At 40.0% G+C, this 27731-nt stretch overlaps 1 protein-coding gene across 3 annotated transcripts in view; it reads right to left on the reverse strand.

The window, feature by feature from the left end:
* Nucleotides 1–27731, reverse strand: part of ZNF536 (zinc finger protein 536) — a 328547-nt gene that overhangs the window by 140476 nt on the left and 160340 nt on the right. Inside the window, exon 6 of one of the 3 annotated variants that reach the window (XM_087729575.1) lies at nucleotides 22884–25718. The exons of the other annotated variants lie outside the window; for them this stretch is intronic. Coding sequence (XP_087585701.1) covers nucleotides 25672–25718 — 47 coding nt within the window. The 3' untranslated portion in view covers nucleotides 22884–25671. Of the gene's footprint in view, nucleotides 1–22883; nucleotides 25719–27731 lie in introns of those variants that run through there. 3 annotated transcript variants of the gene reach the window in all.

Consider the following 27731-nt stretch of genomic DNA (forward strand, 5'->3'; position numbering starts at 1 on the left):
CTCCAAGGTTCCGTCCAACTCTGTTATTCTATTCTATTTCTATTCTATTCTACTCTATAAAATAACTCAATGTAGTGCACTAAGTTTAGTAATAATTGATATATGTAAGAGTTCATTCAAACATTTCTCCTCATTTTGAAATGCATTGTTGCTGCATTTCCTCTTAAAACATTTAGAATAGATTGTTACAACTGATAAAAGCCGTGCCAAAAAAAATGGAACAATATTTGGTTGGGATTAATTGTGAGAACACTTTGGAATGCCTTCTTGAATTGTATCTAAAACAATTAGGAAATAAATGTTTTAGAGTCTTGCTGGAGCCAGTAACTATTAGGTGTTTTTTTTTTAAAAAAAGAGGTAGACTTTGGATAAGAATACTTCATTTGCATTTGTGACAAAGAATGTTTGCAGGTAGTGTTATATTTTGTTCTCTCTGTATGATACATATTTCTGAATCCAACTTGCACGACTCCTCAATAGTAGTACAATGCAATTGCTGCTTCTCCATATTTTGCTAAAGACTTAAAACAAGGGGGTATTTTGCACATATTCACACTGCCTAGAATTATTTATGAACCTGCTCATCTGTAATTCTGATGCATGTTCCTTTAAGATAATACAAAGTTTCAGAACAAAATAAAGGGAAAACACTGCTCTCTTCCATGATTATTAAAGTAAATAGCCATGTAAAATATGTGCAGCACATTGCCAGGAGTGGCTGCATTCTCCGGGATCTTTTTTTTTTTGTCAAATTAGTTAATTAACTCTTACACGGATGCACCCACACCTCAAATTTAACTCAGTCTATGCATAAAAATGAAAGTTGTCTGTAACTTATTCAGCTGTTCTCTCTCTCTCTCTCTCTCTCTCTCTCTCTCTCTCTCTCTCTCTCTCTCTCTCTCTCTCTCTCTCTCTCTCTCTCTCTCTCTCTCTCTCTCTCTCTCTCTCTTTCCATCTTTGGCATTAAGATATTTAAAAACATTTTTCACTACATGCCTGTTTATATTTTCAGGAAATATGGTTTGATAAAATAAAAGTTCAACAGGTCATTGCACCAATTATCGATTTTTGCAGTAATTCGCATCATGTAATTAGTGTCAGTGAGGTCATGATGAGAATTAAGAACTGAATATCTTCAGTGCAATTGGAGGACATGCGTAACATATTTATTTATTTAGTGCCTTTAAATCAATGTTGACTCTTGTTGTTTTCCTGGCAAGGTTTGCCATTGCCTCCTTTCTAGGGCTGAGAGGTTGGACCATAAGAAAGGCTGAACGCCAAAGAATGGAGGCCTTTGAATGATGGTGCTGGAGAAGACTCCTGCAAGTCCCTTGGACTGCAAGGCAATCAAACCAGTTAGTCCTAGAGGAGATCAACCTTGACTGCTCTTTAGAAGGCCAGATCCTGAAGAGGTAACTCAAAGACTTTGGCCACCAATGGGAAGGAAGGACTCAATGGAGAAGAGCCTCATGCTGGGAACGATTGAGGGCAAAAGAAGAAGGGGATGACAGAGAATGAGGTGGCTGGATGGAGTCACTGAAGCAGTCAGCGTGAGCTTAAATGGACTCCAGAGGATAGTAGAGGACAGGAAGGCTTGGAGAAACATTGTCCATGGGGTCGCGATAGGTCAGACATGACTTTGCAACTAACAACAACAGCAAGGGCTTAGAGAGAGTGACTAGTCCAAGGTCATTCAGCTGGCTTTGTGACTAAGGCTAGACTAGAACTCCCAGTCTCCGGCCTGACGCCTTAACCACTGTACCAAACTAGCTTTCTACTATCCTTCTTCTTATGCTCCTGAGGTTTCCTTGGCTGGCAAATAATTTGATCAAAAGTATCATTTTGAACCCACAATACAAGAAGTCAAGATAGTCACTACCCTAAAAAGAAAAAACAGGCCTAAACCTTCAGCTTTCCTTTTTCTTTGACAAGCCTTTTCCATTTTTATTAGAGGCTTTTTTCTACACAAGTATTTTATCTCACACACTTGATTTTACTTTTGTGTTGTATCTTTTCCAATTTTTGTTCATTGACCGAATAAACAACCTAATGTTTCATTGCCCCCTGTTATCTAGGAGATGAAACCAGTGGCCTTGACTGAACCTGCTAATTATAGCATCTTTCATACTAGTACAATGTCAATGTGCTGTGTGGGTGAACATGATTTTAAGTACTCATGTTGTTTGTACTTTGGTCTTGTTTTATGAAAAATTCTCAAAGTGTATCTGCTTAAGGTTAGGACTTGGAGCAGAAGAAGCGTGTTAAATAACTGCCTCTCACTTCCTGGGAAAGTGGAGATCAGTTTGCAAACATCCCCAGATCCAGAACATCTGAATGTCCTTCTTATATCAAGCAAGAGATGAGCAAGCTCCCCATTGAAGCAAGAAACAGTCAGCAAGATCAAAGAATCTCCATCCTAACCCATTTACTGATCAATGGGATGTTTAGTTTCCAAAATCAATGTCACTCCTTGTAGCTGCTCACCCAACTTGCTTATCAATTATTTATTTATTAATTAGACTTCTATACCGCTTAATAGGGCTTTCAGCCCTCTCTAAGCGGTTTACAATTTTTTTTAGCAAATTGAGTCAGCAACTTGACCCCACAGTCTGGGTCCTCATTTCACCCACCTCGGAAGGATGGAAGGCTGAGTCGACCTTGAGCCGGTGAGATTTGAACCGCTGAACTGCAGATCACAGTCAGCTGAAGTGGCCTGTAGTACTGCACCCTAACCACTGCGCCACCTCGGCTCAATGGAGACCGAGTGCAGCAAGTGGCCAGTTTTAAGTTCCTGGGTGTTATAAAAAAAAAAAGAGGACATTGCAGCATTGGTCAAAAGGGCCCAGCAGAGATTAAACTACCCAAGACTTCTCAGGAAACAACAACTGAATGAAAAACTGCTGGTCATCTCCTATCGCTGCACCATAGAGAGTATTTTAACTTACTGCACATGCATATAGTTTGCCAATTGCACTGGGGCAGATAGGGTTAACATCATTGCCCAGAGGACAGTGGTGGGTTCTAAAATTTTTTACTACTGATTCTGTGGGTGTGGCTAGGTGGGAGAACCAACCTCGAACTAAGGAGAAACTTCCTTGCATTTAGAACAAATAATCAGTGGAACAACTTGCATCCAGGAGTTGTGGGTTCTCCAATACTGGAGGTTTTCAAGAAGAGATTAGACAACTATTTGTATGAAATAGTCTAGGGCATTGGTCATCAACCTGGTCCCTACCGCCCACTAGTGGGTGTTTCGGGATTCCAGGTGGGCAGGATGGACTTTGGAGGTTAAAACCTCCTTTTGAGCGAGTGGGCAGTTGCAAAATAGGAGAAGCAAACATGTGGGAAGGGGAAGGGGAGGAGGGGATAGAAGAGACAGCCAGAAGCTGAACAGAGCAGTTGCAAAATAGGAGAAGCAAACACGTGAGAAGGGGTGGAGGGGATAGCAGAGACAGGCAGAAGCCCAACAGAGCAGTTGCAAAATAGGAGAAAGAAAAGTTATAGGCAGGAGATAATTGTTGGCTAATAATAATAAGTGGGCTAACTAGCTCAGCCTTACTTTTGCCCTAAGGAAGGCAAAAAAAGGAGATAAAAAGATCACAAAAAATTAACAAAAAAGGGAAGAAAAATAGAGAAAAGGGGATAAAATAAAGGAGGAGAGTAAGCAGTGTTTAGTCTGGCTCATAAAGTTAAAAACATTATAAACATGCATAAAGTAGAAATAAAAAGATAAATATACTTAAAGTCACAACCCCTGGTATGCCCAAGTATGGGAGGAAGGTCACACTTCCACTCTCTGTCATCAGGCTCGTCACAAGAGACCATCCAGACAGAAACCCAATATTTTTTACTGTTGCCTTTTTGTTACATTTGTTATATTTATGCTGATAAATAAATAAAGGGAGACTAGTATAGATCTATTTCAAGCTATTTAGCTCTCATCAGCTAGCCATACCCAAGTTTGGGAATCAAACCTGTGCTCCATTGCCTCCCAGGCAGGGAGTTAACCATTTGAGCTACAGAGAACGACTCTGGATGGTCTCTTGTGACGAGCCTGATGACAGAGAGTGGAAGTGTGACCTTCCTCCCATACTTGGGCATACCAGGGGTTGTGACTTTAAGTATATACCTCCCACCCTAGCTGGCTGATAAGGAGTCGTTCTCTGTAGCTCAAATGGTTAACTCCCTGCCTGGGAGGCAATGGAGCACAGGTTCGATTCCCAAACTTGGGTATGGCTAGCTGATGAGAGCTAAATAGCTTGAAATAGATCTATACTAGTCTCCCTTTATTTATTTATCAGCATAAATATAACAAAAAGATAAATGTACATACATTTCTTTTTTTAAAAAAAAACACCCTCCTTTCTAAAAAATATTCCACACTTGCGCAAAAACTGGTGGGCGGTAAGGAAATTTTTCCATCAAGAAAGATCTATTAGTAGACGGTAGGTAGAAAAAGATTGACTACCACTGGTCGAGGGTTTCCTGCTTGAGCAGGGGGTTGGACTAGAAGACCTTCAAGCTCCCTTCCAACTCTGTAATGCTGCTCAAGAATCCTCCCCTTCCTTACTTTTCTCCAACGTTATGTAGCTATGATGTGTGCCAATCCTTTTTACTATAGATGCCCTCCAGAACTGGTGGGACTACAGTTCCCAGAATCCCCAGACAACGCAGTCACCGCAGCCCCTCGGCCTGTGGGAGAATCTCAGATCTGAGAAAGCTGCAATAGGCGGAAAGCTCTGACCAATTAGCAAACTAGTTGAGTCTAAATGAAAAGGGATGCCTTACTTAATCCAGAGAGACAAATCCCTCCTTCCACTGATGATAATTAAAATAATTAAGAACAGAAGCAGCCAAGGTCTTTGTGGCCAAAGGGACACACACACACACACACACACTTTTGTGTCTTTGTTTCTTTCATTCTTTAATGGGGGAGCCAAAAGCTGCAGGCAGGAGGGCAGTGATATAATAAAATCACCCGAGGGGGTGGACTACAATTGTCAATCTGATTTTTTTCCCCTCCTTCTATTTGTTTGTTTTAAAGCAAAGTTTTTTTTTTAAAGGAGGTTAACCTATTTATTATTATTTGGGGTTTTCTACCCAAACTCAGCAACCTATGGCAAAGTTGCTATTCCATACATTGTTTGACTGTCAAATTTGGGGGGAACGTTGTCTTGGGGGGTCTTTGATTTCCCATCACAATCTGCTCTTCGACATATGTGGTTTTTAAAACCTTCCCCTCCCTTCGCTGAAAAATAACCTTTGGAAACTCTTTATAATGTGCTTTTTTTCTTTCATTCTTTCTTTCTTTCTTTTTTTGAAGTGTGACTTTAAAAAAAAAAGCAGAAAAAGAGAATAGTTTCATTTCCCATCCGGCCTTTGTGCCATTCTCTACCCTGTGTCGAGTTCTGATATAAGGACAAATCAAAATTTTAAATCCACGCGTTGGAAGCGTATGCACTTGTGCTTGTGCATCTGTTTTCCTCCTTCCCCAAAAGATTCCTGCCTTAAATTATTTCTGTTTAAGGACTCCATCATGGAATAAAAGAGTTACAATTAACTGGTTAAAATGCTTGGAGTATTTTTGAGGAAGTATTGCCTAAACAAAGAGGAAAGGTTCTAATTAATTATATGGGTTTTTTTTTTAAAAAAAAAATGCAGCGCTTTACATCCAGTTCTAATCACTTAACAATGAACTGCAGAGAAAGGCAGAAGAAATTATGTTCTGCCTCCGTACAGTGAATAAAACCAAAGGGAACCTCTGTATATAGTTATCAGTGGCAGTTAAAACTGCTTAGGAAAGCAACAAATCTTTTGTTCGGTTGACAACAGTTATTACAATTAATTCATTTTGTGATTGGTACTTGCACTGAGTGACAAGGTACTATTTTACCTCGGTAAAAAGTTAAAGTGGTAATGCCTACATGTGAAATAACACGGCAAGCTTGTTATCACTCTCGAAATAAAAGGAAAGGGAAAAAAAATACCAAAGGCTTTCCTGATCACTGTGCTCACGGTTTATCAGAGGTTCAACCGGAGCCTTTTCTCCCCCGCAAATATATTTCTCAGGAAGTTAAGAAGTGAGAATGAGGGAGAGGGACGCGTTCAAGGAATGACAAGCTAATGAAGTGTCATGACATCTCAAAATCAACCTGGAGATCACCCAATGCCTTCGCCTGCAACTCCGAGAAACACCCGCTAGTATTAAAAGTTTTCAGAAAACTGATTTATGTTTGGTTTCTTGTTTTTTTAAACCATTTGGTTCCTTGTTTTTTAAAACTATTTTTCAATCTTCTGGGGGACCTTACTTGGAATACTGCATTGAGTTATAGTACTGTTCCAATATTTGAGGGGCTGCCGCAAGGAAGAGGGGGATCAGCCAATTCTCCAAACACCTGAAGGCAAAACAAGAAACAATGTGTTGTGGTCCGTCGGCGAAGCCGGCAACAGAGTCGGACAGTGAGGAAGTTGGGGAGGAACATGGGCCAGTCCTGGAGCATAGGTAAGGCTTGGATGAGGGCTCTGTGTTGGAGGCGGAGAGGGGGCCAAGGCCATCTGGTAGTTATGTGTGGCCTCTGGAGGCTCCAAAGCCTGATATCAGCGAAGCAGAAGAACAGTGTGAGCCTGTTCCCAGTTTGCACATGCGCAGAGCTGCCAGAAGGCAAAAACAATTAAGAACAATGGGGTAACTTGGGAGTAAGGCTTGGAGGTCATTGGCCCCTCCCATAAGACATAAAAGAGGATGTGAGCCTTTGAAGGAAGCAATTAGTTCATCTAGTCGGTTTAAACTCTGAGAAATCCATTTTGACTCTGTGTTGCATTTGGCCTTGCAAAGCTAAATGGCAATTAGGTCTCTGGCAAGGGAGATAAAGGTGGGTGCTTATCAACATTACCTTGAAAGATTGTGGCAACAGGAACAAACGCCTTTCGGAATCTTCACAGATTGTTTGTGAATCATTACGGGCTCTGAATGACCATAATTCACAACCATATAAATAAAAGAAGGTGTTTGGGACTAAGATTGTGATTTATGCTTTCTCAGGAAGCCTAGGTCAGGACACAATGGATGGAAACTAATCAAAGAGAGATCCAACCTAGAACTAAGGAGACAGTTCCTAACAGTGAGAACAATCAACCAGTAGAACGACTTGCCTTTAGAAGTGGTGCTTGCTCCATCACTAGAGGCTTTTAAGGAAAGCTGCTTTTCTGAAATGGTATAGGGTCTCCTGCTTGAGTAGGGAATTAGACTAGAAGACACCCCCCCACAAGGTCCTTTCCAGCTCTATTTTGTTATTCTGATTCCTTAAATATATTGTGAAGTCTTTCCTTCCCTCCTGAATCTTGAAATGTAAATGGTTTATTGGACCCCAGATCTAGGACTATGAAACAGAGATGAAAGAAAATACACAAGTTGTCCATATTTTGCAGGAAAAATAGCCAGTTGTGCTATTTATAAAAGGGAGTAGGATGAGAATAAGGCAGTGGTGGGATTCAGATGGTTCCTCACCTATTCGGGAGAACCAGTTGTTAACTTTCTACGCAGTTCGGAGAACCGGTTGTTGGAAGAAATCTCATTTTGTTTTTTTTCCCACTTTACAGGGCTAATCCTGTAAGGAAGGCAGGAAGGAAGGAAACATTCTGGCATTGTTTCTAGCCTAATCTTTATTGCCCTGCTTACAGAAACTGCCTCTCTGGTTAAACCTTAGTACATTGTAACAGCTAAAGTGAAGCGCCCGTTGACGTGAGTGCCATTGAGTTGGTCATGCCCACCTGGTCACATGATCACCAAGCCATGCCTACCCAGCTGGTCATTAGGGCAGAGAACCGGTTGTTAAATTAATTGAATCCCATCACTGGAATAAGGACTTTATCCTGGCAATCTACTTTTTAAACTGAATTCTTGTTACCAGTTTTTTTAAAAAACTGCCCACTCTATTCTGCAGTATCATTAGTTGTTGGTCATTCAGCTCCTCCTTTTATTTGTGCCTCAAAATACAAACATCAAAATAATGGGAAACCATTCTTGGAAGTCTGGACGATTGGAGACATTATAGTCAATTGAAAATATGAATGTTTTATTATAAACCAATGGGAATTCTTTGTCCCAATCTTCGCTTTTTCTCTTTAGGGATAGGTGATACTATAATAGTTCAAAGACTTATTGTTATTTGATAGATAATTATGAATTTAAGGAAATAAGGACTGTTACAAATGAAATGATATTAATGGTAATCTAAGTGTATAATGCTCAATGACAGCGAAACATTTTGCTATGTATAATGTAAACCAGTGATGTTAATCCTAAATTTAAGAATTGATGCACAAAAACTTGTAACCAAACGACATGCTTGAGGAAATGGAGGAAAGTTGTTCTTTTTTTCCTCTCTTGCTTTGTTTTGTATGTGTTGTTTTGTTTAAAAAGAATAAAAATATATTTTTTTTAAAAATAAAAACATCAAGCAACTCTTCCTGCTTTTTTTTTTTGGAGAAGTCTCCTCAGGGTTAAAGCCACATTTTTGAACAATCAAATCATCTTGGTCCCCATCAAGACAGTCCTGTTAAGTAATTGCTAGTCTAAGAGATTTATATTCCCTGGCACACCAACATGTTTTCTAACCTTAATAAAAAGACAGTCAAAACGGAACGGGCATCACAATTGGGGACAAACATATTGGGGCTTCTAACAGCCAACTCGATTGGTGAGTACTATAGGATTAGAATCAAAATCATGGATCCCGCAAAGCAGAAATGGTGTATTAGGAGGCTGAAAGAGAAACAAGGACTGGCAGAATTAATGTACAGCCAGGGTGTAAAACGTGATTTCACTGAGGGCCACATCAGGGTTGTGTTTGACCTTGGGGTGATGGGGATGTGGCCAGGGTGGGTGTGGCCAGCTCAATGTCACTTTTGTAGGGGGGGGGGTGGCTGTGACGACTCGAGCACTCTGCCAGTGAAGACGGGCTCCCAAGCTCTGTTTCGGCTGTGACGGCCTCCTGCAACCCTCTGCCAACGAAAATAGAAGTTGGGAGAGCAAGCTCCATTTTCGCTGGCAGAGGCACTGGGTGCCAGTCCCTCACAGTTTCCAGGGTGGGCCCGTGAGCCAGATCTAAGTACCCTGTGGGCCAGATCTGGCCAGGGGTAGGCTTTAAAAATTTTAGCAATTGGTTTTCTGCAAGTTTGCTGGGTGGGCATGGCCTAGTCGGCCTCTTGCACCACAGTGGGGGGGCATTTTCACCCTCCTCTGGCTCCAGCAATTTTCCTCGATCCTCCGGGAGGATGAAAACAGCCTCCCCAGGCTCCAGAAGATGGAAATAGGTTTTTCACCGTTCCTGAGCCTCCACATGGGCCTTGTACTTACCTGGCATAGCAATAGCAATAGCAGTTAGACTTATATACCACTTCATAGGGCTTTCAGCCCTCTCTAAGCAGTTTACAGAGTCAGCATATTGCCCCCAACAATCCGGGTCCTCATTTTACCCACCTCGGAAGGATGGAAGGCTGAGTCAACCTTGAGCCGGTGAGATTTGAACCGCCGAACTGCAGATAGCAGTCAGCTGAAGTGGCTGCAGTACTGCACTCTAACCACTGCGCCACCTCGGCTCAGCATCCCAAACGGACCACATGTGGACCGTGAGTGGTGGGGCAGGGTGGGCGGGGCCAGCCAGGGATGTGATTTGCAGGTTCTCTGAACTGGGCAGATTCTTCGCTCTCCCGAACGTGGCTCTCAGGAAACTTGACTGAGAATCTCATCAACACCTCATATCATATTTCAGTCCTTATTTGTGCATTATAAAAAGAAATAGTGTTTTAAAATGCCTTCAAGTCATTGTCAGTGGTGACAGTCTCTGCAGTTTTCTAGATTAGATTTTTTTGTTAGTGATTTCCATCGCCTTCTTTGCAGGGTTGAGAGAGATGGACTGGCCCAAGGTCACCCAGCTGGCTTTGCGCCCAAGGTGGGACTAGAACTCCCAGTGTCCTGGTTTCTAAACTGACGCCTTAACCACTGCGCTGGCTCCCCGTATTTGTAAAGGCTCAATGTGAAAAAAATTGTGCAATCCACTTTGTGACACCTCATATATTTCTGAATGGGCAAAAGCCCTTTATAGCAATTCCAGCTACACAGTTTTAAACGCCGCTTTGGATGTCACTTCAAATAGATCTTATCCACATCTTATATGGATCTGCAGTGTAATTAAAATCATGACTGGATAATTATTAATAATTTATAATATAATTAATTATTTCCTATTAATAACAAAATGAATAATTCACAATACAAGTAATTAGGTCTTATTAATAATAAAATTAATAATTATTACACTAAATAATATATTTAAGTATTTTTTTTCCCATCCCATTCCAGAGCCCAAAATAGTCCCAGAATGGGGGAAAAAGCAATTAGACAGATCCTGCTTTCAAAAATGCAATTTAAAACGTACAACACACATACACACACAGCTAATAAGGAACTGGATTTCTATGTTTGGTAGAAACACTGAAATGGAGACATGAGTGGAAAAGCATCTGCCATAAAGAAATGGCAAAGCAAATATCTCAGCAACAAAAATGCAAAATTTTAGATTTAGAATTGCAGAAATAAGCCTGAACATCACAAGCATTATTTGGATTTCATGTATACATTTTTAAATCTGAAAAGCAAAGGTGGCAAATAACTTGAAAGGTAGCATTTTTTTTTAAAAAAAATATTTTTTATGATTACCAGAATTGTTAGCTCTCGCTACTTCTGAATGTATCTACTTTTATTTTCCATTAAGCCCAGCTAAAGCATTGACTTAAGAAAGAATCATTATAAATCCCCATTTTGATTTTTTTTATTAGAGGTATTTATCACCTTCTCCAAATCAATTCTGCATTTTTTAAAATTAAAACAAATGACTATTTGCAGCATAATCAATACTAGTATACATGCCACTTAAAAAGAAAAAAAATAGATTGCCAAGACATATTCTTTGGTTACATCGGTCCAATTTCAGTTTGAATTCAATATTTAATAAATAGAACCTTCATTGTCTCTGCAGAGAACCATCATAAAAAATGCAAAAGGCTTTGTAGACACCAATAAACTTGAAGGAAGATGAAAAAAAGGTTTACACCATCCTTTCCAAATATTGTAGTCCTTCTGGGGTGTGAGAAAAAGAATGAAGGAAGGAAGGAAGGAAGGAAGGAAGGAAGGAAGGAAGGAAGGAAGGAAGGTAAAAAGAGATAAGAAAGAAAGAGTGTAAAAGAGAAAGAAAGAAAGAAAGAGGAAGGAAGGGAAAGAAAAAGAAAGAGAGAGAGAAAAAGAGAGAAAAAGAAAGAGAGAGAGAGAAGGAAAGGAAGGAAGGAAGGGAAAGAAAGAAAGAAAGAAAGAGAAAGGAAGAGAAAAAAGAGAAAGAAAGAGAGAGAAAGAAAGGAAGGAAGAGAGAGAGACAGGAAGGAAGGAAGGAAGGAAGGAAGGAAGGAAGGAAAAGAGAGAAAGAGAAAGAAAAGAAGGAAGGGAGGAAGGAAGGAAGGGAGACTGAGAAAGGAAGGAAGGAAGGAAAGAAAAGAAAGACAGACAGACAGACAGATAGAGGAAGGAAGGAAGGGAAAGAAAGAAAGAAAGAAAGAAAGAAAGAGGAAGGAAGAGAAAGAAAGAGAGAGAAAGAAAGAAAGAAAGAAAGAAGAGAGAAAAAGAAAGGAAGAAATGAAGGAAGGAAGAGAGAGACAGGAAGGAAGGAAGGAAGGAAGGAAGAAAGGAAGGAAGGAAGGAAAAGAGAAAGAAAGGAAGGAAGGAAGGGAGACTGAGAAAGGAAGGAAGGAAGGAAAGAAAAGAAAGAGAGAAAGACAGACAGACAGAGGAAGGAAGGAAGGCGGGAAGGGAGAGAAAGAAAGAAAGAAAGAAAGAAAGAAAGAAAGGAAGAAAGAAAGAAAGAAAGAAAGAAAGAAAGAAAGAAAGAAAGAAAGAAAGGTATTTTAAACTTCAGGGGCTTGATTCTCTTTCTCTTTAGGGCACAAAAAGAGAACCTTATATAATAGCTAATTTGTACATCTGCGGTTTCTCCCTAACTCATGTAGGCACCATATGTTTTTAATTATCATAATAGCCTAAAGAACCTGTTCAATGGGAAACACACATGATCTCTCTCTCTTTTTTTAACTGCTAGTTTATAATTTAAACAAGTTTTAACAGGAAAAGTCTGGCTTGAAGAGAATGACAAGGATAAAGGTCTAAAATTCCAGCTGTTGACCTCTGAAAGTGGGAACTACAATCCCACCCATGGAGGAGGGACTAAGTCCACCTTTCCTGACAAGAAGTAATTGGTCACAGAAGAAATGATTATTTAGGACCTTCAAGGATTTCTCTCTACCAGGTTTAGATGTCTCACTGTTAGAGGCAGAAGCTAAGACAATAGGACCAAGGTCCAAAAGCATTAGATGCCACCAATCTAACCTAATCTTCTTTTGGAAGTGCCACCTTAAGCTGAATCATGTTGAAAATAACATTCAACCACTTCTCCTTAGCTCATGCTCTTTCAAGAATTACAAGACTGATTCAACTCCTCTCTCCCCCACTGAACCAACTAGATAAAGGTAAAGGTTCCCCTCACACATGCGTGCTAGTCATTCCCGACTCTAGGGGGTGGTACTCATCTCCGTTTCAAAGCAGAACAGCCAGCGCTGCCTGAAGACATCTCCATAGTCATGTGGCCGGCATGACTAAATGCCAAAGGTGCACGGAACACTATTACCTTCCCACCAAAGGTGGTTCCTATTTTTCTACTTGCATTTTTACATGCTTTTGAACTGCTAGATGGGCAAAAGCTGGGACAAGTAATGGGAGCTCACTCCGTTACACGGCACTAGGGATTCGAACTGCTGAACTGCCGACCTTTCTGATCGACAAGCTCAGCATCTTAGCCACTGAGCCACAGTCTCCCTTTTGGAATTGTTAGGCGATTAAATATCTGGCTGGTTGGACATGCAAAGTGGCTCAGAAAGATAGCAATAGCACTTAGACTTATATACAGCTTTACAGTGCTTTATATACCGCTTTACAGTTAGAACAGTTAATCAGTGGAACACATCTGGCCTCCAGAAGATGTGATGCTGCACCACTGGAGGTTTAAAAAGAGATCGGACAACCATTGGCTGGTCTTCTGTTACCACATCACTGGGAACCCAGGCTTAATACCCAAAGTCCACTGAGTGGCAAATGAGACTTTAGCCTCAAGGATAAATACTTTTGTCTTCCCCTATTTGAAATTTCCCAGGCGTAGCAGTAGTAGAAACACTCCTATAGGCTATGGATAATGCTTCCTGAACAATAGCAATAGTCCTTAGACTTATATACCACTTCACAGTGCTTTTGCAGCCCTCTCTAAGCAGTTTACAGAGTCAGCCTATTGCCCGCAACAATCTGGGTCCCCATTTTACCCACCTCGGAAGGATGGAAGGCTGAGTCAACCTTGAGCCTGGTGAGATTTGATCTACCAAACTGGAGGTGATCAGTAGAAGTAGCCTGAAGTACTGCACTCTAACCACTATGCCACCGTGAGCCTCGTGAGATTCGAACTGCCAAATTGCAGGCAGCTGGCAGGCAGCAGACACAGCCTGCAATACTGCACTCTCACCACTGCGCCACCGTGGCTGAAAAGACGTTTTCAGATGGAGAAGCACATCTCACCTAGGGCACCGAAAGCACCAACGTCTGAGGGCAAACGCATGGGCTCACTGAAAGAGGATGGATTTCAGATTCCCTATGGCTGCATTGCTCTCTGAGTTGTTAAACAGCTGAGTTGGCTGTGAAACAGCATCAAAACAACACCACTAGAAGCCTTGGGTCTCAGCTTCTTAACCGCAGACCCCGGACCTTGAATTACTTATTAGCTTTTGACCTGTAATTAAAAACGTTGACACTGTTTTGCATGATGTACGTCGTCTTCACTTCAAACTCCTCACAACCGACAAAGAGTGTGTCTTGCATTAAGCACCGCTTCTTGAATTCAAAAGCCATAACTGCCAGCTCTTACCTTACTTTGTCTAATGGATCGCCAGTTTCTTTCCTACATCCCAGAAATGTCATTAAGTCTCTTCCATACGTATGATAATATTAAATATTATTATGTAATAGGCATTAAGAAGCATTAAGAACAGTGGTGGGATTCAACGTTTTTTACTACCAGTTCTGTGGGTGTGGCTTGGTGGGCACGGCAGGGGAAGGATACTGCAAAATCCCCATTTCCTCCCAATCAGCTGGGACTCGGGAGGCAGAGAATAGGTGGGGGGGGCAGTCAGAGGTGGTATTTATCGGTTCTCTGAATAACTCAAAATTTCCACTATTGGTTCTCCAGAACTGGTCAGAACTTGCTGATTAAGAAGCATAGGTTGTCATCTGCACCTCTATAACTGTCTGCTTTGGTTCTGCAACCCAACAAGACAGAAACAGACTTCGGAGGATAATTAGAACTGCAGAAAAAACAATTGCTACCAACCTGCTTTCCATTGAGGACCTGCACACTGCACGAGTCAAAAAGAGGGCTGTGAAAATATCTACAGACCCCTCGGCTCCTGGACATAAATTGTGTCACCCCTACCCTCAAAACATGCTATAGAGCATTGCACACCAAGACAACTAAACACAAGAACAGTCCCCCCCCCCCCCGAACGGCATCACTTTGTTAAACAAATAATTCCCTCAACAATGGCAAACTATTCACTAAGGCTGCATTACTATTAGTCTTCTCTTCGTTCCTATCACCCATCTCCTCCCACTTGTGACTGCAGGACCGTAACTTTGTTGCTTGTATCCTTATGATTTATATTGATATTGGTTGTTTCCTGATTGCTTATTTGTACCCGATGACTATCGTTAAGTGTTTGTACCTTATGATTCTTGATGAATGTATCTTGTCTTTTTATGTACACTCAGAGCATCTGCACCAAAGACAAATTCCTTGTGTGTCCAATCACACTTGGCCAATAAAGAATTCTATTCTATTCTATTCTATTCTATTCTATTTTCTCTTCTCTTCTCTTCTCTTCTCTTCTCTTCTCTTCTCTTCTCTTCTCTTCTCTTCTCTTCTCTTCTCTTCTCTTCCCTTCCCTTCCCTTCCCTTCCCTTCCATTCCATTCCATTCCATTCCATTCCATTCCATTCTGAACTCCTGTTTCCTACACATTCCAAGTTTCTCGACAGGCTCTGTTATCTTTTCAGTTTACTCAATTCCCCCCCCCAAACCCTTCTGAAAAATCCCTACATTTCTTTCTAAAAGAGACTGCGCCAGTACTACTGTGATCCCATCTGTAAACCACAATGACAGTACAAGGCACATAGCATAAAGCTCCAAATTCCCCAAAGACAGCATCTGTCTTTCTATAACCAATGGGCCATTATCTTGTAAATAATTCTGATTAAAATCAGGAAAAAAAAATCCCCAAACAAAGAGAAGGGGAGCTGATGGTGAGAATATAACCAGTGGGGGAGGCAAAAATGTCGGGCGGCCTCTTGCCTTGATGTACAGTTTTGAGGATGAGCATCTACAGGTCATCCTTGACTTACAACAGTTCATTGAGTGACTGTTCAAAATTACAATGGCCAATGAAAAAAAGTGACTTATGACCATTTTTCACACCTACAGCTGTTGCAGCATCCCTCATCGACAAGTGATCGGAATTCGCAACTGGTTCATATTTATGACAGTCGCAGTGTCCCGGGGTTATGTGATCCCTTTTTTGTGACCTCCTAATGAGCAAAGTCAATGCGGAAGCCAGATTCACTTAACAACCATGTTACTAAGTGAACAAATGCAATGTTTCACTTAACATGTGAAGGTAACAAAAGTCGTAAATTGGGGCAGTCACTTAACAAATGTTTCACTTGACAATGTAAATTTTGGGCTTGATTGTGGTCATAACTCAAGGGCTACCTATATAGAAGAAGCTCCTGTAAGTTCCTGTTTCAGTAAAACTAGCAGAAAAACACCATCCAAACGAAATATCCCAGATCTTTATCCTAAAGATGGCTGCATCTCTCAGCATATCCCTACTCTTAGTTATCTCCATTAGTTAAATAATAGAGTAACATTGGAGTAGCAGCTTGGCAAATAAACAGTCTTACTAGAAATCCATTTTATAAAGCTACGTAGTCCAAACAACAAGGAAAATCTGAATTTAAGACATTGCATTCTGACCACAGGGAAAAACAACAGCAATCATCTGCTTCTTTTTCATCCTTCTTAACAAATCTAAGATGTCCCTGTCTTATATGAGGAGGGGGGGGGAAATCTTCCTTTGAAGTCGATGCTTGGAATAAGCAAAGTATTTGTTATAGAATCTAGGAGTAGTATATGTTTGAAGTGGTGCCACCCAGAATTTCATGAATTATTTTCCCTTCCCGTTCTCAAACAAGATCGCGAAAGACTATTTGCTTTCAAAACTTCCTTCAAAGAAGAACAGAATTTCAATGAAATTTTCCAGTCTTGCATATTTCATGACGTGATGCTCAAGAACGGTTTAGGAGTATCCTTGCCTTCCCCTTGTCCAATCTTTTCTCCAGGAGTCTGAAAATTATCCCAATGCAAGAAGCTCAAGGAATCATCTCATTGGACCTTTTCAGATTGGGGTTCGCTAGAAAGCAAGAACAATAGAATAATAAAAAAAAAAAACCTGTGAGATTTATACAGGCAGCTAATAATACAGGCAGACTAGAAATATCACAAGGTGAGAAAGGCTGGCTACTTACCGTTTGGGATCACAAACAACGAATGATTTGCAGCTGTTTCAATTTTGCCTCGTTGCACCTTCCAGAAGATGTGTGAAATTTCACTGCAAAACTTAATACCATGTGCGACACCCAAAATGCTGGTTCACACCCTTAATCATGGTTGGAGTAACCATATCCTGTCAATTAAGTTCGCAATTCCCATTTACTTGGGTCACACCAGTGGTGGGATTCAGCCAGTTCGCACCTATTTGGGAGAACCAGTTGTTCACTTTCTAAGCAATTCAGAGAACCGGTTATTGGAAGAAATCTTATTTTGTTTTTTCCCCACTTTACAGGGCTAATCCTGTAAGGAAGGCAGGAAGGAAACATTCTGGTGTTGTTTCTAGCCTAATCTTTATTGCCCTGCTTACAGAAACTGCCTCTCCGGTTAACCCTTACTACATTGTAGCAGTTAAGGCGACCTGAGTGACGTTGAGTTGGCCACACCCATACAATCACATGACCACCAAGACCCGCCTACCTGGCTGGTTATTAGGGCAGAGAACCGGTTGTTAAAGTATTTGAATCCCACCACTGGGTTACACTTATGCTCATTAAAATCACTCACTGTAATACGTACACTGGCCCTTTAGTGGGGAAAAAACACAAAGCAAAAATGAAAAAAGCAAAATGATCCAGGGTATCCTAACATACTTGGTCTGAGGAATGCATTCATTAATTAATTAAAATCTAGGATATTTGTGTCCTACTTTTTCCCTTATCATGTACAATTTATAGAAATAGAATTGAATAATACTCGGTCTTTAAATGGGGTTTAACTCGAATAGATGGTATGAACGGAATATTTTATTTTGCTGTTATTAATTGCTGCCTTTGATGTGATTCCACAATTTGGAAATTAGTATATTGTCAACATATGCCTAAAATTGCTTGAAATATTTTTTTTTTAAATATCTTGAAATATCTTTTTTTTTTAAAAAATCTGAAAATCGGTCAAAAATCGGTCTTTAAATGGGGTTTAACTCAAATAGATGTATGAACGGAATATTTTATTTTGCTCTTATTAATTGCTGCCTTTGATGTGATTCCACATTTTGGAAATTAGTATATTGTCAACATATGCCTAAAATTGCTTGAAATATGTTATTTTTTAAAAAAATCTGAAATAATGCAACATAAACAAAATAGAAGGTGATGGACGTCAACTTAACTTATCATACTTAAATTCACCAAGAATGTATGGATTGTCCATTGTTGAGAAACTCTTTATTCTGTTAAAAGAAAAAAAAAAACAACCTTTCAAATAGAAGAGATTAAAAAGATAATCATATAGCCAAGAAGGGGGAAAAGGGGCACGATTACTCAGTGGTTAAAGACACTGAGCTTGGAGACCTGTGTGCTATGCAACAGGGTGAGCTCCCATTCTTGCCCAGCTCTTGTCCACCTAGCAATTCAAAAGCACGCCAGTGCAAGTAGATAAATAGGTACCACTTTGATGGGAAAGTTAACGGTGTTCTTTGCACTTCGGCAAATATAGTCACGCTGTCTACATGACCACAGAACATCTTCGGACAATGCTAGGGGTTCTTCAGTTAAGAAATGGAGGTGAGCATCGCCCGCTAGCATCGGACAAGATTGGACAGGGGAAAGCTTTACCTTTAAGGATGGAAAACAGTGCACTCTTTCCTTTAAACATAGATGGGTTCCAAAGTTGAAGTCGAAGAAATAAGAATGGAATGCAGAACTTTATATGTTTGCTACAAATCAGCTTCCATCAGAAAGGAAGTTGTATTCTTACACAAAGGGTTAACCACGCAGGGAGGTGAAGTCCATTAATCTTGCATAGAAAAAGAAGGGTAAAGGCACTTTGACCAAAGCGATTGATCAATTTCCCTTTTCTTCCTCCTAATTTTTCAGTTTTTACAGAGACCTGTGAGTGATTTAAAGTTTGCAACTTTGCTGAATTAAAGGTCAGTGACTGTAGCAGAGGTCTTGTGCCCATGAGTGCTCAAGGGCAACACAGTGACTTCTGGTCAACATAGTGCATGTATTTGGAGTGGTGCAAGTGTTCTGATTAGCCTGTGTTTTTCTGAAATGCCTTAAATGTCTTCAAACCGGCTGGAAAATTTTCTCTGTGTATTTGAAATATCCTACTCCTGAAAAAAAAGGAGTTTTATTTAACAGGAAGCCTTGTGAAGAGAGATACGATATCACACTGTTTCAAGAATAAATCCATCTGTACCTCATCCAGTTAAAATATTAGATTGAAAATACATATGGAAAAGAAATTCCCATGGGAATAGAATAGGGTTCCACCACAAAACCACGGTGGACTAAAGCGCGCTCGACGAAAGTGCGTACGTGATATCATCACAGCGCGACGAAAACAGCACGCTGTGAGTGGTAAACTTAAAATTAATGCGTAAATCTAAACCTAACCCCCCAAACCTAACCCTAAACCTAACCCTAAGCCTAACCCTTAACCTAACCCTAAACCTAACCCTAAACCTAACCCTTAACCTAACGCTAAACCTAACGCTAACCCTAAACCTAACCCTAAACCTAACCCTAACGCTTAACGTAACCCTAAACCTAAACCTAACCCTTAACCTAACCCTAACCCTAAACCTAACCCTTACCTTTATGTGAATCGGCTTGCTTTAATTTAATTTTAATTTAGTTTATTTTTAATTTTATTTGTCGTGCTGCTGATGACGTCACGTATGCGCTTTCGTCGGGCGCGCTTTAGTCTACTGTGGTTTTGTCGTGCCACGATAGAACTGACCAGACCAGAATAGAATAACAGAGTTGAAAGAAACCTTAGAGGTCTTCTAGTCCAACCACCTGCTTAGTCAGGAAACCCTACACCACTTCAGACAAATGGTTATCCAACATCTTCTTAAAAACGTCCAGTGTTGGAGCATTCACAACTTCTGGAGGCAAGCTGTTCCACTGATTAATTGTTCTAACTGTCAGGAAATTTCTCCTTAGTTCTAAGTTGCTTCTCTCCTTGATTAGTTTCCACCCATCGCTTCTTGTCTTCCCTTCAAGTGCTTTGAAGAATAGTTTGACTCCCACTTCTTTGTGTCAGCCCCTGAGATATTGGAACAGTTTTGGCCTCCAGTCCCCTAATCATCTTTGTTGCTCTTGTCTGCACACTCTTTCCAAAGTCTCAACATCTAGAAACATTAATACAATAATGGAATTAAATTAAATCTTAAGCAGCTATTCTAAAGTAATGTTTGTTGAGGTTACTGAACATTGCTTCCGGCCTGAATGGATGTCATCTGAACACATTCAACCCTGGCCAAAATATGAGAACAATAAAAGGATTCAAAATTCCAGTGCACCTTAATTAATTTCAGTTCCAGGGTGGTGTTGAGAATTTGGATTGTCAGCTTTATGATTTATTTCACAATGAATTTGCTAGATGTTTCTTGTTTTCAAGGGGTTCTACGGTTATCAAGCACTACTTATTTCTGCTCCATTTTGGCATTCAAAATTCCGATTGTCTGAGCTAATCCTGCAATATGTTGGGGTTTCTCTCCCCCCCCCCTGCTTATGGAAATGTCTAGGACAAGACAAGTGTATTATAATCCTCTGGATTAAATGAATGGACCTCCATGTGCAGGTAGGTGAGAATTGTTTTATCTCTCCTCTGTCTGGTAAAAAATCTTCCACCCCCCACATCTAAATACCCAGCTCCTAATTCTAAAAGCAATTTCCTGGCAAGGGGAGATGTTCTTCAAAAAACGGAAGACCAAACCACCATAAATTTACAAACTTATTACCCAGTTCTAATAGTTCATTGTATTGACATTCTACTGCAAGCAATCCAATGTTTCAGCCTACGTAAATTAGCATGCAAAACCAACAGTTGGGTAAAACCTTTGGTTAGAATGAACTAGTGTGTCATGAAAGAGTATACATATTTGTGATTGCCTTTGAACTCCTCAATTGGAAAGAATTCATTTTTTTTTTAATTTATGGGTTGTTTGAGGTGTGTTTTTTGGGGGGTGATATAAGTGAAGGTCTTTAGAAAGATATTTCGGGATTTTTTTTCCCATCATGAATCAGCTATCTTTACTTTAAGAAGTAATTTAGAATGTGCATTCAAAACCACTGCAAGCTGTTAAGTTGGAAAATCAATGACTTCCATTTGTCAAAGCAATACTTATCAACAGCCTGAGAAGCGCTCTATTCTTCATGTTAAAAAAAAATTGTTAAGGAAATAATCTTTAAACAAAATGTCACCAAATCTATATGTGGCTCACTTACAGCTGATATGTAACTGACAAAAAACCCACAGAAATATGTTCTGGGTTAGTTTCAAAAGCAAAATCAGATCCTTTTACAATAGTGACATAGCTTTCATGACCCAGTGTTCTGATTTCAGCTGCATTGTTATAGCATCAGATGTGATTAAGTAGAACTCCAATACACAAATATTCCATTGTGCAGCTGGGATATAATCTTGTCATTCTTACAACCAATAAAATACAGCGTCTCCGATTGAGGAGTGAAGATGTTATTTACAGCGTCAAACTTCTGACTTTTTTTTTTCAGCTTTGGGGATGTTGTTGTTTAAAAGGATTGCTATCCAGGGGAAGCGGTGTGTGTGCGTGTGTGTGTGTGTGCACGAGAGAGAGAGAGAGAGAGAGAGAGAAACAGACAGACAGACAGACAGACAGAGAAAAGAAGGAGAGAGAGAGGAAGAAGAGAGAAAGAGACAGAGACAGAGAGAAGGAGAGAGGGAGAAAGAGAGAAGGGAAGGAGGGAGGGGGGAAGAGAGAGAGAGTGGCAGAAACAGAGAGACAGAGAAAGAGACAGAAAGAAATAGAGAGAAGGAGGAGAAAGGGAGAGAGAGGAGGTAGGGAGGGAGGGAAAGAGAGGGAGAGGGGGGAACAATCTCATACTGAGTCTGGGTAAATGTTATCTCACAAATGCTGTATTATATTTCCAAGCATTCCAAAATAATATAATTGTTCAACTGGCGAACTACAGATTTTTCTCAGTATGACACATAACACTTAAATGTCAGGTCCTGACTCATGGTGTTTGGATGGTATTAAAAAAAAATAACCTACCAATATGTTATTCAAAACTGACAGCATTAAGTAAGAGATTGAAGGGGAGGAGAACAGAAACATATGATTAGGAGATAAGCCACTGAAAGAGTTCTCAGGCTGATAAAAGGTATAGGCTAAAGTCTTCTGGCAAGTTACAAGTTCCCATCAGTATCAACATAATGGTCCTGTGGTTCATATCTCTGCCACCATTACGTTCTTTTACCTTTGCCAAATTTAAACCTGAAAAGTTTGACATTGTGCCCTTAAAATTTCCTATGAATTGGAAATGGGGAATCGGCAGTAGACTTCTGCCTTCTGTCTGCCTGGACTGTACCTCCTGCTACAGCCAGGATTTTTTTTTTCAAAAAAAAAATATATATTTTACCCAACAGAAAAGAGAATGGGATAAGTCTGAAAGAGATAAGTGGGGAGAAAAGGAGAATTGATATGCCTCTTCCCTCTTTATCTGGCATCACGTGAATCTTCAGCACTCTTAAGTCCTGCTCAGTTATGCTTGGTGTCTTGCCATGAAAGTAGAGTTCATCTCCAAGGCATTTTCTCAGGCCCACTTAAACACAAGCTTCTTTCATCAATTATTAAGTTACTAAGTTGTGGGGAAGGGAAAAAAGGAAAGGAAAGGAGAAAGAAAAGGAAAGGGGAAAGGAAAGGAAAGGAAAGGAAAGAGGAAGGAAAGGGGAAAAGAAAGGGGAAGAGAAAGGAAAGGAGAAAAGAAAGGAAAGGGGAAAAGGAAGGAAAGGAAAGGAGAAAGGAAAGGAAAGGAGAAAGGAAAGGAAAGGAGAAAGGAAAGGAAAGGAGAAATGAAAGGAAAGGGGAAAGGAAAAGAAGGAAGGAAAGGAAGGAAAGAAAAGAAAAGGAGAAAGGAAAGGGGAAAGGAAAGGAAAGAAAAGAAAAGGAGAAAGGAAGACAATGGTTTGCAACTTTTATGCAAGATGGGAGGGGGAAAAACCCAACCAGTTGCTCTGCTCAGTTTTCTGTTTAAAAGAAAAAAGAAAAAGAAAAGAAATAAGCACTTCAAGCCGGATTTTGTCTTTCAGTTTTTTTGGCAGTTCAGCTGTCGAATGAATTAACAAAATGAGTCCAAACTATACTAATGTTTAACAGCTTTTTAATTTTATTAGCAACACCAAGATAAATTATTGAAGCATTGTTTTTAGTATTGTTTTACATTCCATTCAGAAATGACCTAACTTGGAACTCCATATACATTTAAAGATAAAGTGTGACACTTATTCAGAAAGCAACAATTATTAAAACTTACATGCCTTCATTACCAAGAAACCTTAATATATTTTCTAATTACTTCCAACAATACTCTATTTCAAAGCACATGATAACCCAGTAGAAGTTTACACATTTCACTTCAATCACAGGTTTTAAACTGTGGCCGTCAGTGTGTTATGCATTGAATTTCACTGTCATTTCTTGACGAAGGAAAAAAAATAATAATAATCCAGTACTCAACATATTAAACTGGAAGCATTTCTCAAAAGAATATGAAAAAAGATAACTACAATCATTTTCCCCCCTCCTAAAGTATTACAAAATTTGAAACTAGTTCAAACTGAAGTAGAAATGACAATAAATAACCTTTTAAAAAGGAAGGAAACTTTTCACTTGTATGGAAATCCATACTTCTAAACTCATATGCCTACATTACAGAACATATACAAACCCTTTCATTTCGTATTGCTGCAATTACATGTTATAGTGAACACACATTATAATTCCTACTGACAAATATATAGAAATTCCTCTTTGATTTAAAGAGTTAACAGAGCAACAGGTATAATTTACACTTGTGCCAAGTGACATGATAATTTAGGAACAAGAAGGGGAAGGGGGGAAAAAAGCAGCAATTCAGAAATGCAACAAGATTACACATTTTTACAAGAATAAAAGGAAATCCAAAATAGCTGTTCTTATTTTTTTTTATAAAAAAAAGTTATTGGGGTCTCTATATATGACATAAAAATTGGGATCAAAACAATGACATAGGACTGTTTTATAATGTTGAATGACTGCCATTCCAGTCTCACTCCACATATCGGAATACCCTACTGCTTTCAATAAGAATTACACATGAATCGTTTTCTGCTAGATTAGAGTCTACATCTTTATGCTATTTGTGGTTTAAGCAGGACAACAATATAAGTTATACAAAACCATGGTTTGAATACAGTACTGTAAATACTTGTAGTTGTATTGCAACTAAAAGAACAATGAATTGGATCAAAGTCTAACATTTCTCGGTTTTTGGTACACTTGGATTAGACCAGGGGTGCCCATCCTTGGCAACTTTTAAGATCTGTGGACTTCAACTCCCAGAATGGTTGAGATCCAGAAGTCTTAAGGTTGCCAAGATTGGACTCCCCTAGAATGGAGATATCATATGTCCCATATTTTGAAGAACTGGACCTGGTCGTGCTTTGAAAGACTATAGCATAATAATCTAAAATGCTAAAAGCACATTATTGTTGCTGAATTGTCTGAAATACAATCTCATTTAACTTTAAAAAAAAACTTCCAAAACTAAAGTTTCATTATCTTATAGCTGCAATTTGAATTACACATAGATGCTTGAGTTCGTAGTCTTAAGACATTGAATATTTTGGTCATAATAATTCCCCAAGAAATCAGATTACACCTAATGCGCTATATTCTTATCCACCTCTGCATTGGAGCATGGTCTTCAAATTGAGTGGCATACAAAAGAGTACTAGAAGCTGTTTTGTCTGTGCATAGAACTGGATGCAATGGGGTTGCTACACTTCTATCTAGACTACAGCTTGAATGTGCTTGAAAGTGGAAGGCACAAAGACTGTCATTGAATGAATGCTCTGGAAGTACAGAAATAGTTTTGATCAAAACACCATCATTTACTACAAGAGTGGATCCTCCCTTTATGTAATTGTTCCTTCTTCTGCAGTTCAAATGAGTTTAACAAATGAACTCCTACATTTACACTATGATGAGATGGAACTCGATTCTTACTTCTTGCCCCTTACTCTCGTTCTCAATAACTACAGAGTAATGACAATGTTAAGGGTTGCTTATTTTGTATGAAAGAGGAGTGTCAGTCTCTGGAAACTGGGCCAAAAAAAAAAATATCGCTGGATTTTCCAGTCAACTTCCCAGTTCTGAATTGGGAAAAGCAGGGGAGCCTTTGACCATAGCCAAACATTCTAACTTTAATATTTGTCGGAAGACTCATTGCACGCTAACAAAAAAAAATGTAATTAATGTTAAAGAATGGTGAAGTTAATATTGCAAGTGTCCCCGGCAGTGGTGGGATTCAGCCGGTTCGCACCACTTTGGGAGAACTAGTTGTTAACTTTCTGAGTAGTTTGGTGAACTGGTTGTTGGAAGGAGTCCTTATGGCAGAGAACCGGTTGTTAATTTATTTGAATCCCACTACTGGTACCCGGATGAAAGCTTGGCTTCTCTGCTAGGAAGCCACTGTCGATTCCGAGAGTAGCTTTTTGAGCCAAAAATGTGCAGCAAAAAGGAAAGTAACATAAACAAAGGCTAAATGTCAACAGTGTTTGCAGACTTACTGACACCCTCCTCCATTTGTTTGTACTGAAATGACTAGTGAACCATTTGGCAAATGCTGTGCTAGGCACAGATCGGCCCTTTTATCCAGGAGTGCAAACTTCATTGGGCTGTTGGCATTCGACTTAATTAAAAAAGGAGGGAAGGCGATGTGAGCTTGGTTGGATATTGCCACGCAAATAGCAATGCATTATCTACAACAGCAGCTGAAGGCCCAAGACTGGGAGCCAACGTTTGGTCTCTGTTGACCTAGAGAAAACGCGAGGAGCAACTTCGGGAGGAGGCAAAGAGACTTGCGTCAGGAGGAGGACCTCAAGGAGTTGGCTAAGAGTCAAGGGCGTCATCGAAATCTCTCCCCATGGTGAACAGTTCTGCAAAAATAAGGGTGCCTCTTAGAAGATGGGAAATATATGTACGAGTGTGTATGTGTACACTCAAAAGTGATAGATCATACACGGTTGTTTCCCCGGGGGGACATTTATCCAGCATTATACACCGAGTGTGACATTTGGATCACAAAAGTGCCTACCTGTTAGATATGCAAGCTGAAGGCACAAATCTCTTTCTTGGGGGAAAAAATGATTTTGGGTGTGTGTGTGAATCTATGCTTGCTATTAAAAAAAAACCTAATATAAAATATTCCTAAAATAAATTGGTTGGAGGGCAGTTTAAGCATGATACCTTATTCAGTAATAAGAGTATGGATTTTATTGAATCATGCTCTCTCCCTAGAGTGTTATACTAAGATCTGAAATAATACGAACTTGCTCAATAGTCCTTTACTAATTCTTCTTGTGGCTTAAATTTAACATGAAAATCTGTATACCGTACCATGCCCTTGCAAACAACGTCCCACTTTTGGAAACAGTGGCATGCTGGAATAAAGTTTGGGAGAAACTAAAGAATCAGAAGAGGGGGAGGAAAGTACGACAGACAAAAATAATCAGCTAGGCTCTAATTGTCTAAAAAGGCACATCAGGTTTGGGGTGTTAGTCAGTAGGTGGTAAAAGCAGCTTGTGACATTATCTGCAAATTTCTAGATGCAGAGCAATCTTAGGGATGGAACAGGGACATCTCTCAAAAGCACTAATCTATAATAAATTGGGGTATCCCCAGGGGCGAGCTTCAAAAATAGCAACAATGGGTTTGCTGCCCCATTTCTGGGTGGACGTGGCCATAGTGGGCATGGCCTAGTCAGCCTCCTGCGCCATGGCAGCAGAGGGAGTATTTTTTGCCCTCCCCAGTCTCCAGAGGCTTTCCTTGAGTCTCTGGGAGGGTGAAAACTGCTCCCCCGGGCTCCGGAGGCCAGAAACAGGCCCATTTCTGGATTTCCAGAACCTCAGGTAGGCCTGTTTTCCGCCCTCCCCGAGCCTCCACACAGGCCTTGCACTTACCTAGCGTGATGAACAGAGCATGTGGAGACTCCTGGGAGGGGCAGGATGGGCGTGAACAGCCAGAGGTGGCATTTGGGGGTTTGCCAAACTGGGCAGAATCCTTAGCTAGAGGATCGCCCAAATCCGTGCAAACCCCCAGCAACCCTGGGTATCCCTATTTCTACAGCATTCAGTTTTTGATGCACTACTACTAATATTGTATCAGAGGTGGGTTGCTCCCAGTTCGACCTGGTTTGGCTAAACCAGTAGTAGTATTTTGGCCTGGGTCACAGAATCGGCAGCAACCCAAGCTGGCCATGACCCCAAATCAGTTCCCTGGTCGTTGTTGCCAGCATGTACAAAGAACAATTTGCATTGAACTGCACACATGCGTACAGCGTACGTGAAGTGAAGCACTAGTAAAACCAGGAGCAAACCACCTCTGTATTGTATATATACTCTTTCTAAGAAAAACCTATAAGGTACAATATGTCTAATTCTCAAGGAAACAAAGGATCTATTTAGTTTGTGCTAGCCAACACCAAGTGCTGTGAAACAGATTCATGAAGACAACGTTTAGACTCATCTCCCCCCTTCCTTGGAAACACAATTTTGAATGCCAATTCATAATATTAATTAAAATAATAAGTGGTCAGTAGATACTGAATGAAATACACAATATTATATTAAAGACACCTGTTTGATGTGATAAAGAGTGCTACCTGTGAAAGAGGACCAATAATACCTAGTAAAACCACAAAGTTGTCATTGTATAGAGCAAAATGTGTCCTAAAATGAATGATTATTCTTTTGTTAAGAAAGTCACATCTTGATACCACAGCTCCAGTCAAATTGGATCCATATATATTTGAGGAATCAAACTATGGTTCCAAAAAAATTAGAGAAATGCTGTCACTTGGAAAATCAAAGGTTATTTTACAATTAGCACCGACTGTAACTGAAAGTTTGGAAAATACAGCAAATTCAAAAGTCGGGCAAGAATTTGATTGT

Source organism: Thamnophis sirtalis, unplaced genomic scaffold, assembly GCF_051295495.1.
Source record: "Thamnophis sirtalis isolate CommonGarterSnake01/CBP01778 unplaced genomic scaffold, rThaSir2_p1.2 scaffold_14, whole genome shotgun sequence".
Lineage (NCBI taxonomy): Eukaryota > Metazoa > Chordata > Lepidosauria > Squamata > Natricidae > Thamnophis > Thamnophis sirtalis.